Source organism: Sinocyclocheilus grahami, unplaced genomic scaffold (genome assembly GCF_001515645.1).
Source record: "Sinocyclocheilus grahami isolate Dianchi unplaced genomic scaffold, SAMN03320097.WGS_v1.1 scaffold1482.1, whole genome shotgun sequence".
NCBI classification, from domain to species: Eukaryota; Metazoa; Chordata; class Actinopteri; order Cypriniformes; family Cyprinidae; genus Sinocyclocheilus; species Sinocyclocheilus grahami.
The window spans coordinates 252,849-268,079 of record NW_015506661.1 but is presented as its reverse complement, the minus strand read 5'-3'; the positions used below and the strand labels follow the sequence as shown (position 1 = coordinate 268,079).

The 15,231-nt window shown below is 39.2% G+C and overlaps 1 protein-coding gene across 6 annotated transcripts in view; it reads right to left on the bottom strand.

Annotated features, from left to right (window-relative positions):
* Positions 1-3,722: 3,722 nt before the first annotated feature.
* LOC107570600 (zinc finger protein OZF-like) overlaps positions 3,723-15,231 on the bottom strand; it is a 92,827-nt gene continuing 81,318 nt past the window's right edge. For 5 of the 6 annotated variants that reach the window (XM_016256838.1, XM_016256837.1, XM_016256839.1 and 2 more), the window contains exon 3: positions 3,723-5,634. In XM_016256838.1, the coding sequence (XP_016112324.1) occupies positions 4,166-5,634 (1,469 nt within the window). In that variant the 3' untranslated portion in view covers positions 3,723-4,165. The remainder of the gene's footprint in view (positions 5,635-15,231) is intronic. The other variant, XM_016256840.1, reaches the window with a different exon arrangement.

Sequence of the window (15,231 nt, the reverse complement as noted above, 5' to 3'; positions counted from 1 at the left end):
ACTTTGATGTGTACGTTGGATATAGTTCTACTCCCATCGTCGTCTACACGGACCACGACCCCTTGGTTTTTTAAAATAAAATGTACAACCACAACCAACGTCTAATGCGTTAGGCTTTAATGGCTCAGCATTACAACCTTGATATACGCCATAAGAAAAGAACTGACAACATCGTGGCAGATGCCCTTTCTCGGGGCTAGGTAATTGTTTGTTTTCAATTAAGTTTAACTGGGTTTGTATCTATATGTATGTATAACATTTATTTATTTATTTTCTTGTTTGCTTTCACCTAGAACCTGTCTCTTCTGTAAAAAGCAGACTAGGTTCTTCTTTTTGGTGGGGGAGTGTTATGGCCTAGGCCTTGAGTGTATCTTCCTTCATGTGACGTCATGTCTCCCCTAATCTTTCTCTTTGAGTCTGATTGTTTAGGTCCACCCCGGTGCACCTGTGTCTCATGGAATAAGTGATTACTAGCTATATAAAGGATGCTGAAGTGGAGCATGGAAGGGAAGGAGATCCACCAGCAAACAAGCTTCATTACCCCTTTTCTTAATTCTTAAATTTTGGGTTTGTTTTTCTTTTGTTGACTTTATACTGTAGAGTTGCTCCGTGGTTTGGGGAAGTATATTATCCTTTGCTAGTTATTCTATGTTCATTTGTGGTTTCCGTTTTCTTCGTTTGGATACGTGTTTTCAATTTGTGTTATGTTCCGTTCTGTTATTTAAATAAATCTTTTCGCCTGGCATTTTGATTCACGTGTCCTCTTTATGCTGCATCCCCCTTTCTGGCTAAACTTAACAGGGGTTTGTAACAATATATATATATATATATATATATATATATTAGGGGTGTAACGGCACACAAACATGACGGTTTGGTACGTACCTCAGTTTTGACGTCACGGTTCGGTATAGTTTCAGTACAGGAGGAGGAAAAAAACTAAACAAATAGCTTCTTTTTTAGTTATACAAATTTACTGAACAAATTGCTCTTTCTTTAAATAAATTCAATATAACAAATTTTCTTAGGGATAAAAATCTACCTCAGCTTCTGCTCTAAACTATAGGGAGCCCTTTTACATTACTACAAGGTTACAATTAACAACAGAGCCCAAAATTAAAATCAATTACTATTTATTTTTAACTATAAGAATTAACACTCAAATAAAAAAAAATGTTTGTATATTAACTTCTAAATTATACAATTTCTATTTGTTGTTGAAATATAATTTACAGAGTGGCTGTCATAACTTGTTTCATAAAAGATTTATTTAAACATACATTAAGACATCACTAACAGGTAAAGTAAATTATAATGAAGTATATAGTCTAATATTTCACCAAATGCTCTTCACTATAGACTTCATTTCTCTAGCAAATAGACTGTAGACACATATGACTTTTCTGAGGTAAATGAAATGCTACATGTCATTTTGTTTACAAGCTGTTTTAAAGATGTCTTTCCGTGGTTGAAATGCTAATTGAGCGATTACATGAGGGGTGAGATGTCAATTCATGTTTATTTCGCATTAAAACTAGTAGGCTAATAGAGAGGAAGGGATGACTGCCCTCACTTGCGCTCCAAGCTGCCGTCAGAACTGAGGCGTTTATACAGCTATCTGTCTTATTAGTATTATACAGCCACATCAAAGAGTGCCAAAATGCCATTTATTGTCTGAATTTCCTGAAAAAAAATGGAACGATTTGTTTGGTTCACATAATTTCCAAACCGAAAGACCCATATCGAAAATTTTCAGTACGAATATGTGTACCATTACATTAGGAATGCAACACTACGTCCGAAGACAATAGAAAATTGTCATGTAAAGCTGATGACCACAGGCTCGGTGAACGATGCAAGAAGTGGCCACCCATCCACATTACGGTCAGCAGAGAATGTGGCGACAGTGCAAGAAATGTTTACCCACAGAAGACTGTATTCCATTACCGGCCATTTGAGAAAAATGTTTGACGCCACCGGTGCCTACAATGAAATTTAAATATTTGCTTTAATTTTCCTATGTAATAAAGTACATTGTACAATTTGTTTCAATAATTCAAGGCATTGATGTTTGCCTACAAAACCACCACTGGCTCTGCACCCCTTTACCTAAATTCATTACTGGCCTGATCTTCCTAATGTTGTATAAAGTATATCTGCAGGAACAGGCAGTTTTAGCAGTGTGGTCTGAGAAATTCAGCTGATCATCAATCACATCTCCAAGGTTTCTGGCTGTTTTTGAAGGAGTTATGGTTAATGTGCTTAGCTGGATGGTGAAATTGTGATGAAGTGATGGGTTTGTTGAAACCACAAGCACTTGGCAAGGTTAAGTTAAAGGCGATTGTCCTTCATCCAGCAAGAAATGTCTGTTAGACAAGCTGAGATGCGAGCAGCTATCGTCGGATCATCAGGATGGAATGAGAGGTAGAGTTAGGTGTCATCAGCATAGCAGTGATATGAAAAGCCATGTTTCTGAATGACATAACCTAGTGATGCCATATAGACAGAGAAAAGAAGTGGTCCAAGAACTGAGCCCTGAGGCACCCCAGTAGCTAGATGTTGCAACTTGGGACACCTCACCCCTCCAAGATCAAATCAAAAGCAGTGGACAGATCCAGCATGATAAGTAAAGAAGATTTGGAAGCTGCTCTTGCCAGTCTTAGAGCTTCAACAACTGAGAGCAAGGCAGTCTCGGTTGAATGTCCATTTCTGAAGCTAGACTGGTTGCGGTCCAGGAGGTTTTTCTGTGTGAAAAAGGCAGAGACTTGGTTTAACACAACTCGTTCAAGTGGTTTTGCAATGAAAGGAAGAAGGGAAACCGGTCTGTAGTTCTCTAAAAGAGTTGGGTTAAAAGTGGGTTTCTTAAGTAATGGGGTTATACGAGCCTGTTTAAATGTTGAGAGAAAAACACCAGTGTGAAGGGATGTGTTAATTATGTGAATGAGTGCAGGTACAACTGCAGGAGAAATGGCTTGAAGGAGATGAGATGGAATAGGATCAAGCTGACAAGTAGTAGGATGATTGGAAAGGATGAGTTTAGAGACTTCTGCCTCAGAGAGTGGAGAGAAGGATGTGAATGACTATGTTTGCTGGTAAGATGTGTTTGACAGTTTGTGGTGTGGAGAATTGTGCACTGATGGTTGTAATTTTATTACTGATGAACGTGGCAATTTCGTCAGCTGTTGGAGGGGGAGAATGCGAGAGTTAGGCGAATTGTTAATTTTGTTGTGATAGTATGTCCTTTTAGCAGTGGAGACATTAGCAGAGAAGGAACCACATACAAAGAGCCGGTAACCAATTAAAAATATAACAATCACTCCTTGTTGGTTAAGAAAATTAAACTTCATGATTGTATACATATGCAAAACACTGTGTACTGGCTTAGATGACCAAACGCGGAGTAAGTGAGGGCACTAGTGGTAACTACTTTACTGGGAGGTTAAATCAACAGTAAATTTTTAAAACAAATATGAAATATTGTTCACAACAACAAAACATTTACAAAATATAATATTAAACAAAATTAACAGAAAGGGTTGCACAACAAGTCAAACTGCTATGTCTTTATTCCAACTGTTCTTTTTCTGTTGAAACGTGCTGATATAAACACACAAAAAAATTTACGTATATAAAAATATGCTTTACTTTCCTTCATGAATGAGAGCAAAGGAACTAAGAGTTTTCTTGTAGGAACAAGAGCATCAAAAACAACTTAAATCATGCAAACACTATTCTACATTTATTTTAATCACTGCATAAAAGATAATACTGATTAACAAATGGTGATTAAACATGGACGAAGAGGATATAATAAGGCGGCGAAGAGAAGGTGATGAGCCATGGAATCCACTCTGCTTCAATCTTTTAAGAAAATTATATACAAATTGCAAAAACCATAATACAGCATCATGATTTAAATTATATCATGTAGTAAACTCATACAACAATAAAACTTCTTAGATATTGTTGATTTGGGAGAAACTAACTTTTAATTTCAGTGTAACACCTTCAGATGATGTTTTGCTGTTCTGTCACTTGTTGTTGCTGGTTAGAGCAGATTTATATAGAAGATATTTTATTGCTTGCTTTATTGGGCCATGTTTGGTGAGGACATGTGTCTCATTTAAATGTGCTGGATCCAAAGAAGAATTCAGATATTCAGAGTTCATGATTTCAGACATTTGTTTTTTGTATGAGATGAATGAGTGAAACTCTTCCCACATGGAATGCAGTGATAGGGTTTTTGTCCAGTGTGGATTCTCTCATGTTTTTTCAGATGATCTGACCATTTGAATTCCTTGTCACAGTGTGAACACTTGAAAGGTTTTTCTCCAGTGTGAACCCTCTCATGTGATTTCAGATAATCTGACCGACTGAATCTCTTGCCACATTTTGAACACTTGAAAGGTTTTTCCTCACTGTGCATTCTCTGGTGCAGTTTCAGTTCAGCATATCTAACAAAAGTCTTCCCACAATCAAAGCACATGTGATCCTTCACACTGTTGTGTCTTTTCTGATGTAATTTTAAAGTACCCGACTGACTAAAACTCCTTCCACACAAAGAACACATGTAAGGCTTCTCCTTTGTATGAACTTTCAGGTGGTCCTTCAGCGCATCTGACCTAAAAAAAGTTTTACCGCACTGATTACAGGCAAATGGTCTTTCTCCAGAATGACGACGCAGGTGTATTTTAAGAGTGCAAGACTTTCTGAAACTCTTTCCACACTGATCACATGTGAATGGCTTCACTCCAGTATGGATTGTCATGTGTTCACTAAGAGATCCTTTTTGTCTGAAACTCATCCCACATTGATCACATGTGTGTGGTTTCACTCCAGTGTGGATTGTCATGTGTTCCTTGAGAGATCCTTTTTGTCTGAAACTCATCCCACATTGATCACATGTGTGTGGTTTCACTCCAGTGTGGATTGTCATGTGTTCCTTGAGAGATCCTTTTTGTCTGAAACTCTTCCCACATTGATCACATGTGTACGGCTTCTCTCCACTATGACCTCTCATGTGAATATTAAGACTCTGTATGTACGGGAAACTCTTCCCGCACTGATCACATGAGTACGGCTTCTCTCCAGTGTGGATTCTCATGTGATCCTTAAGGCTTCCTTTCATCGTAAAACTCTTCCCACACTGATCACATGAGTATGGCTTCTCTCCAGTGTGGATTCTCACGTGATCCTTAAGGTTGGCTTTTATCGGAAAACTCTTCCCGCATTGATCACATGTGTGCAGATTCTTTCCAGTGTGGATTCTCATGTGATCCTTAAGGCTTCCTTTCATCGTAAAACTCTTCCCACACTGATCACATGAGTATGGCTTCTCTCCAGTGTGGATTCTCACGTGATCCTTAAGGTTGGCTTTTATCGGAAAACTCTTCCCGCATTGATCACATGTGTGCAGATTCTTTCCAGTGTGGATTCTCATGTGTACTTTCAGGCTTCCTTTTACTGTGTAACTCTTCCCACATTGATGGCAGATGAAAGACTTTTTGGCTTTTCTTTTCAATAAATTACTTTTAGTCTGTGAGCGACTCAAAGATTTCTTACTAGTTTTGACATGATGCCGTTTCTCCTCTGCTTCACTCAGTTCTTCACTCTCCTCACTCTCTTCCATCAGGTCTAAAATGAAAGCAAGAAAAGGTTATGTAGTGAATTAGCTCAACTTCAATCTTTTAATTAACCTGTTCATTAATGTGAACACTTAAAAGTCTGTGTAAAGTCAATTCTGAGAATTGTTTTGAAACACATTATAAATGTTAGAAGGGCATTGCTAAAACATATTGCAAAGACTATGTAGTACTATGATCTATGTAGCACTTAATTGTGAAGTTAGACCGTTAAACAGTTTTTCACCATTTTTCGTGTTCAGGATTCTTTAGGCAGGGCTAAAACCCTGAGCATGGCCTCTCCACTAGACCGATCGGTGTGTGACATCGAAGTACAGAGAGAGCTTTAGAGAGCAGATCTTTCAAATCTTCAATAAAACTTTGATGTGCATCATCTCAGTTTATTACATCAACATAACAAAAGATGTGATTGCAAAACAAGCAACAAAAAGGCATTACATGCAAATTTACATTATAATGTAAATATATGTAGTAGCCAGCAGTGATCTCAGCAAAAATAGTACTTGCAAATTAATTTTACGCAGATTACGTATTAGTTAATTTTCCTAAAACCACTAGAACAATGTTATATATTTAGTTGACTTGTGTACTTACATTATATCCCAAATGTTTCCATGAATGTTTAAATCCAGAGAAATAAGCAATTGTAACTAGTGCCCCATCCTTTGTCACTGCATCACCTTCAAAGACGCCATTCTCATGTTGCCCTCGATTTCCCGTTTTACTTTGTAGAAACCATGGAAACACCAAAGACGCTTTCATATACTATGCATTTTATTAGACAGGTGAGCAACTGTCTGTTTACAAAACTAACCATTGTTATATAGCTCAACACTGTTAGTCTTAGAAGTGTTGACGTCACACACACAGGCCCCTCCCACGATTGTTTGATTGACAGTAGCGTTTCAGCACAGACTGGACTGGTGTCTTACCTTAGACCCTCCCTGAGTGAGCTGTCATCAGTCCGCCATTGTTTCACCACCGGAGAAGATGTACACAAGACTGTCTCCTAAGCAATTGAGGTGTTTTGTTGTTGAATGTAATAATGAACTGAACATAGCAGTAGTCATTTACTCCCGACATCTGAGCTGCTGAAGACGCTGTGAATTACGTTTGTTTTTGAAGGGAATGCGCCCCCAATCTACCTAAATGAGTTTATGTTTGTGCGAATCATTCGTGATTCAGCTTCACCTCCAGAAAAAGTGAGTATAAGGTTTTTTAATGAATCTTTGTAAATCGCCTTTCCTAATAATGTGCTAATTAGCAAGTTTCACGATGAATGTGGCTAAAGTAAACAGTCCCTCAGAGAGCGGCTCGGAAGAGAGGGGCGGGGTCAGCAGAGCTCATTTGCATTTAAAGGAAAATGCTACAAAACGGCTTGCTCTGAAAAGAGCTGTTTTTGACAGGGTAAAAAAAGGTGTTTTTTAAACTACCATTGAGAAATTTTAACCAAACTATGTTACAGACTTTATTAAGACCCTAAAGAATCATATTGTGGAAAATGGGCATCCGATGACCCCTTTAAAGTGCCCCTGCTTTTAGATCCTCACCTCAGCCTTCTTTCTCCAATCCTTCTTACAGAACGACTGACCCACAATGGATCTAGCAGGGAGTAATTGGCTCTGAGCACTCCGTTCAATTTTTCAAGATGACCACCCTATTGAAAAATATGTATAAGATACAAAGAAAATGTATATATATTTTTTTTTGCATATTCTCATATCTCACAATTGGCAGACGTCATTTTACTGGACTGTTTTTGGGGGAGCGGATAGGACAATGACACTGATGCCATGGGGTGATACCAGGTGGACCATGGCTCAATATGTGGACTTGGCCCTACAGCTGTGTAGATCTCCTGTCACAGTAGGACAGGTAGAGGAGGAACCACCCCTAAACTTTCCCCCACAGAGCTTGGTCCACGGACTCCAGCCATCATGGCTACCACTGGATCCGTCTCAACGCGGACAAGACTAGTATCCAGTGTGGAGGATCCTCAGCCTATGCTCTCAAGCCTGCAAGCCTCAGTGTTCTCAAGATTGCTGACCACAGCACTCACAAAGGGATGTAAATAATGATTTGTTTGTAGATGAATATTTTAGCCTCCTATGTGTTGTGAAAAGCACTTGTTTTTGTGTTTCAGTTCTAAGCAAAGTTGGTGTATTGATGACTTCTGAGGATTACAGAATACCTAAAGAGGACAATAATTCAATTTACTCAGTTTATTAAAAATACATTTTCAAAAACCGAAGTGATTTCCTTGTTTTATTAGTTAGAATGGATATAACTCAACATTTTAACAAACTCAAAAAGCTGAATAATCAATAAAAGCGACTGATCAATCTGTGAAATATTCAAAGGTTAGTTGATTAATCATTCTAATAATCTCGGATTAATCAATATTAACCATCACACCTGGAAGTACAGGATCAGTACTTGAACTGCTTACTGTAATTTCAGACATGCACACATGTAATTTATGACAGATTAGAGAAGATAATTGAGTGAATCTCTTCCCACATGAATGGCAGTGATACGGCTTCTCTCCAGTGTGGATCTTCTCATGTATTTGTAGATGTGTTGAACATTTGAATTTCTTGTCACAGTGTGAACACTTGTAAGGCGTTTCTGTAGTGTGAACTGTCTGGTGCTGTTTCACTTCACTATCAGTAAAAAAAGCCTTCCCACACTCAGAGCAAATATGATCCTTCACATCGCTGTGTCTTTTCTGGTGATAATTTAAAGCAGCCAGCTCACTAAAACTCTTTCCACACAAAGAACACAAATGAGGGTTTTCCTTTATATGAACTTTCAGGTGCTTCTTCAGGGCACCTGTCGTAAAAAATTTTTTACCACACTGGTCACAGTCATATTGCCTTTTTCTAGAAAGAGTACGCAGATGAACTTCAAAAACACTTGATTTTGTGAAACTCTTCCCACACTGATCATATGTCTGCAGCTTTTCACCAGTGTGGATTTTCATGTGTTTGTTAAGGTTTCCTTTTTGTGCATAACTCTTCCCACACTGATCACATGTATACGGCTTCTTTCCATTGTGGATCCTCTCATGTATTTTCATATATTTTGACCGTTTGAATCTCTTGTCACAGAGTGAACACTTGTAAGGTGTTTCTGTAGTGTGGATCCTCATGTGATCATTAAGGGTTTCTTTTAATGTGAAACTCTTCCCACACTGATCACATGTGTGTGGCTTCTCCCCAGTGTGGCTTTTCATGTGTTTGAAAAGGCTTCCTTTTTGTTTGAAACTCCTGCCACACTGATCACATGTGTGTGGCCTCTCTCCAGTGTGGACTTTCATGTGTTCCTTAAGGTTACCTTTTTTTACGAAACCCTTCCCACACTGATCACATGTATGTTGCTTCTCTCCAGTGTGGATTTTCATATGTTTGTTAAGGTTTCCTTTTTGTCCAAAATTCTTCCCACAGTGATCACATGTGTGTAGCTTCTCTACAGTGTGGATATTCATGTGTTGATTAAGCATTTCTTTTAGTCTAAAACTCTTCCCACATTGATCACATGTATACGGCTTCTCTCCAGTGTGGATCCTCTCATGTATCCTCAGATATTCTGCCCGTTTGAATCTCTTGTCACAGTGTGAACACTTGTAAGGTGTTTCTGTAGTGTGAACTGTCTGGTGCACCTTCAGTGCACCATATGTAAAAAAAGTCTTCCCACACTCAGAGCAAGCATGATCCTTCACTCCGCTGTGTCTTTTCTGATGTATCTTTAATGCAACCATCTGGCTAAAACTCTTTCCACATAAATAACATATGTAAGGCTTCTCCTTTGTATGAACTTTCAGGTGGTCCTTCAGGAAATTTGCCCTAAAAAAATGTCTACTGCTTTGGTCACATTTTTCTAGTTTTTCTCTAGAATGAGTAAGCAGATGTTTTTTAAAACCACCATATTTTCTGAAACTCTTCCCACACTGATCACATGTGTATGGCTTCTCTCCAGTGTGGATCCTCAAGTGTTCGTTAAGAGTTTGCTTAAGTCTGAAACTCTTCCCACACTGATCACATGTGTATGGCTTCTCTCCAGTGTGGATCCTCAAGTGTTCGTTAAGAGTTTGCTTAAGTCTGAAACTCTTCCCACACTGATCACATGTGTATGGCTTTTCTCCAGTGTGGATCCTCATGTGTACATTAAGGGCTCCTTTTTGTGTGAAACTCTTCCCACACTGATCACAAGTGTATGGCTTCTCTCCAGTGTGGGTTTTTAGGTGTGCATCACGGTATTCTTTTTGTGAGAAACTCTTCCCACACTGATCACATGTGTACGGCTTCTCTCCAGTGTGGATCTTTGTGTGTTTGTTAAGAGTAGCTTTTAGTCTGAAGCTCTTCCCACATTGACCGCATGTGTACGGCTTCTTCCCAGCATGGATATTCATGTGTTTTTTAAGGATTACCTTTAGTCTGAAGCTCTTTCCACACTGACCACATGTGTATGGCTTCTCCCCAGTGTGGATATTCATGTGTTTTGTAAGGTTTCCTTTTATTGTGAAAGTCTTTTCACACAGATCACATGTGTACAACGTCCCTTCAAGATGAAATTGTATGTGAATATCAGGATTTTGCTTAAATGAGGGACTCTTTTCACACTGAGGCCATATTTTGCCTCTTCTTTTCAATGAGGATGTCCAAGATATCTCTTCAGTTTTGACATAATGGTTCTCCCCCTCTTCAATCAGTTCTTCAATCTCCTTGTTCTGTTCTATCAGGTCTAAAATTAAAGTAAAAAACTTTAGTGAAAAAAAGTTTTCAGAAAATCTTAAAAGAAAAAAAATGTGAAAGGAAAGGGAGATACGAAACTTGAGAAAGCTTTTGAAAGTAAATATTTTGATGCATTACACTTATTTCCAATTATTGTTTTAAAAACATTACAGGCACAGGTTTTGCAGTGAGAACTATTACTAAAAATTTTCACATTTTCGAAATATGGTTGCAAAAATTGTGAACCAGATATAGATAAATGTAAAAATGAAACTGTTCAGATAATATTTTTTCAGACCTTGTGATGTTTGCAATCAGTATGAATGTTTCTCAAACTACCTTTCATATGTTGAAAAAAAGAACAAGTAAAAGAAAACTATACTGGTTACTAATGTAACACTGGTTTCCTGACGTAACGGGAATGAGCATTGTGTTAGTTACTAAGGAAGGGAGGAAGAGCAGAGAGAGTTATAACTTGTGCCCTGAAATGGGCACATAGCTTATTCTCAGCCGAAAACTTTACTGTCATTAGGGCCAAACTTGAGGCAGGACACGTCCACTGAAGGAGCCTGCAAGTTGCTCACCCGCTGGACCAAACCCAAAGCCAGGAGGAGGGCAGTCATCAGCAAGTGAGACCGAAGGTTGGTCATTTTGACTAGCTCAGTACCATGGACAAACTCTAGGATGGAACAGACTGAAAGACTGTATATTGGTAAGCCACGCTCTCAAACGTGAATCTCAAGAATGATCTGTGTTGGGGGCTATTTAAATATAAAATTCCGTATCTTTCAGGTCTACCAATAAAACCAATCCCCTGGGAGGATTCGCAAGAAGATTTGCTTCAAGTGTAGTGAGCATAAAAGCTCAACTCACAGCAAACTTGGCTAGCAGGGTTTGGACTCTGAGGATGTTGGCATCGTTGTCCAAGACCAAAGAGTAAACCATGCCCTGATGCGAGGGGGTTTGAGAGTAGTCCAGCCTTGACAGAATTTAACCTCCTCGGTCTTGGAGCTGCTGGGGCTGCTCAGGGTCCAGCTCTAGCTTAGGGTAGAGCCCCTGATATTTCGGGAAGGGATAGCACTTAGCTGTGCAGAAGTCTCGTTTAACTTCAGGTTCCGCATCTGACTTGGTGCAGGCACTGACAATGGTGTAGGGCATTGCTGAGTCAAGATATTTTTGGGGTGACTGGAAGCATCAGAAGAATTGGCTCACTTGGAGAGTAATGACACATCGCTTGTGATGACTTCTAAGCCACCATGAAGTGTTAGGCTGGGGCTGAGCAGATGCTGGCCTGGAGTGATGCTGAGTAAATGACAGCTTGGGATGACTTGAGGCAGCAAAAGAACTAGCCATTAATGAAGGAAATGGTGCTCCACTTGCGATGATTTCTAGCTGTGAAACATTCAGCAAAACCATCCAAAGCAGAACCAATAGTCCCGACGGAGAGACAGGGGAGTCGAGGAGGACCAACTTATTGGCGTCCTTGAGCTCTGTTCAATTCAGACAAATGTTTTGATGCCAACAGCCTCATGGGCAGCACACCCGACATTTGGCACGGTAGCGCTTCAGGCATCTGGAGTTTGAATCCCGGCTTACAGACCTTTCCCAATCCCATCCCCCTCTCTTTCTCTATCTCTTACTCACTTCCTGTCAAATCTGTCCTTCTCACTGTCCTATCAAATAAAAAGCAAAAAATGGGTGGGGGGGCCTTAGGTTAGGGCCATTAGTGTTTACTAGAAAAGTCTTTTTTGGAACCTTCAAAGAGACAAAATTAAATCTCCACATTCAAGGGCATTTGTTTTCATGGGAGAAAAGTACTAGGGAATCCCCTAGCTGTAGAGAAAGAGATGCACACGGTATATGGTCCAGTGTGAGGTCACTCAGTCCCATTCATTCAGCCCAGCGACTCCACTGTTTCTTCATCTTAGACTCCTGAGAGTAAGAGAACAGTAGAGCACAAGGGGCGGAGTTGCTTTTCCTTAGAAAAACTGAGCTGTGAAAACAGTGAGGAGAAGCATGCTCTTGCAATGAGCGATCCACCTTGATGAGCATGTCTCATGCAAGCAACATGCTCAGTCTTCATATGATGGATGCAGGAAAGCCCTGCAAGTGCCACACTTGAGCAAACAACAATTTTTAGATTGAAATATGCTATTTTAGTCTCAGCCGCAGTGCTGTTAGCACCATTAATCCGCTGCTGAAGCTTTTACACAGTGAGCAGAAAGTCTTCCTTTTTTCATTTTCTTCAGCATCAGTGAGAAGATGATCTTTGCACTGAAGGAGAAACATATATGATATGGGATTTCAGCGTGACTTAAGGGGCTTTCCCCACCAAAGGAACCTTTTCATAGTTCCTAGAAGTACCCGCTTTTCAGCATGATCTCACCACAGGCACTAGGAGCAATTTTAGTTCTAGGAACTCGTTTGGGGGAACTAAATTAGCTCCTACTTCAGAATAGGGTCTAACCAAGCACTATAGGAACTACCAGTGACGAAAGCGTGCATTTGGCCAATCACCGGCATCCAGAATTTTTAAAAAGCCAGGTAAAGAGAATTACTCCACAAATATGAAAAACAGTGATAACAACATTAACCTGCCATCTGCAGCATTGTGTTCTTTTCTCAGCTTCAATGTAACACTGCAAGTCATAGGAGATTTCATCTCATAAACCCCACTTTTTGCTAGGGGTGGGGGAAAAAAATCGATACAGCATAGTATCGCGATATTTTCTGCGGCAATACTGTATTGATACATGGACGCCAAGTATCGATCTTTTATTATACTATTTGGTAGAATAATAAAATTAATTTTCTTTACAATCGCACATATTTCACTCTCCTCGTCACTGCGCGGTTTGACGCTCCGCTCAAAATTCTGATCTATGAATGTGCATTCCGCTCGTGTACCGCTCATGCTCATCGGAAACGCAAAGTCCGCTCAAATAACGCACTGACAGAATTTATATGCAGTATAGGCCTGCTTGTTCCGGTTTACAGCAGCGCTACTGTGCTATAACATGGTGTAGGCTAATTCAGCTGTACTGGGCAACGCTGGTAAAATAATGCTACCTTCAGTGACGCTATGCTCTGCTATGCTCATATGCTCCGATAATAATAGCTTTGAAGGACTATACATTATTTGGATAATTAGTCAAAAAAACAACAACAACTTATATCTGATTCTGTTACATAGAAGTGAATAAAAATAATATATTGATATTTAATATTAAGGTAACACTTGTCAATAAGGTTCCATTAGTTAATGTATTAACTATCATGAACGAACAATGAACAATACATTTATTGCAGTATTTATTAATCTTTCTTAATGTTAGTTAATGAGAATACAGTTATTCACTGTTAGTTCATGTTAATTCAGAGTGCATTAACTGTTAACAAGCACAACTTTTGATTTTAATAATGCGTTAGTAAATGTTGAAATTAACATGAACTAAGATTAGTAAATGCTGAAGAACTATTGTTCATTCTTAGTTCATTAACTAAAGTAGTTAACTAATGAACCTCATTGTAAAGTCTTACCAATATTAATATAAATACTGTCCAGTTTTATTGTGTTACTTTCAGTAAAAGTGTGGTTATTTTATTGGCTTGTGTTTTTTTTTTAATTCAGTATCATTAAAATGTAGTTAAATTTAAAAAGTCTTACAAAATTACTTTATATTAATTAATAAAATCATAAATAATAATTACAAAGCATTTTCGGTTTCGGTTTTCGGCCAAGTGCATCCAGAATTTTCGGTTTCCGTTTCAGCCCAGAATTTTCATTTCGGTGCATCCCTAGATGTAAGACTACATGTTTTATTTCATTTAATTTAAATTTAACAGTAATTTACTATCAAATGCCCCAATTGCTGAAGGGTCAGCACAACTTTTTAAGTTCAATTTCAAGTTGCACTGTTCAAAATACCTGTAGTAGCACAGCAGTGCATACCTGTTTACAGGCCCTATCATAGCACAGAAACTGCACTTGTAAAAATTACACTTCTTGCGTCAGACCAAGGCTGCATCTCATTGCTAGTTTTACTTGATCCTAGTGCTGCATTTGACACTATAGATCAGGGGTGGCGAATATCGGTCCTGGAGAGCTGCAGCCCTGCAGAGTTTTGCTTCAACCCTAATCAAACACACCTGAACAAGCTAATCAAGGTCTGAACGGTTACTAGGAAGCTACAGGCAGGGGAGTTTTAATTAGGCTTGGAGCTGAACTCTGCAGAGCTGCAGCTCTCCAGGACCAGAGTTCGCCACCCCTGCTTTAGATCATGACATACTACTCCTAGAACTATACGGGTATTCAAGGGCAGGCTTTAAGATGGTTTAGATCAGTGTTTCCCAACCGGGGTGCCGTCTGTCGAGAGCAGGGGTGCCGTGAAAAAAATATTTTTTTAATATTTTTAAATTGCTGAAATGTTCAAAAAAGCATCTATTATATAATATCCATTTCTGATGTCGCCAATAATTAGAGATGCACCGAAATTTCGGCTGCCGAAAATTAGTTCACCGCTCAGGTTTCACTTTCACGTGGTGTGACGCTCCGCCTATTATCCCGCTCTATGTGTGTGCGCTCCGCTCAGTCGCTCCACTCGTATACCGTTCATGCTCATCGGAACAGCAAAGTCCACTCAAAAATCGAGCCGACAGGAAACATCGATGTAGTACAGTATTGTTTCTGTCTGCAATAGCCCTACTGTGTTGTAACATGGTGTGGTATATGGCATCTCTGGTAACGCTGCCCTCTCATTCACTGACCGTTATGTTGTTATGTTATGCTCACGTGTTCTGATAATAACAGCTTTCTAGGACTAAACATTATTTGGATAATTGGTCAAAAAACAAAA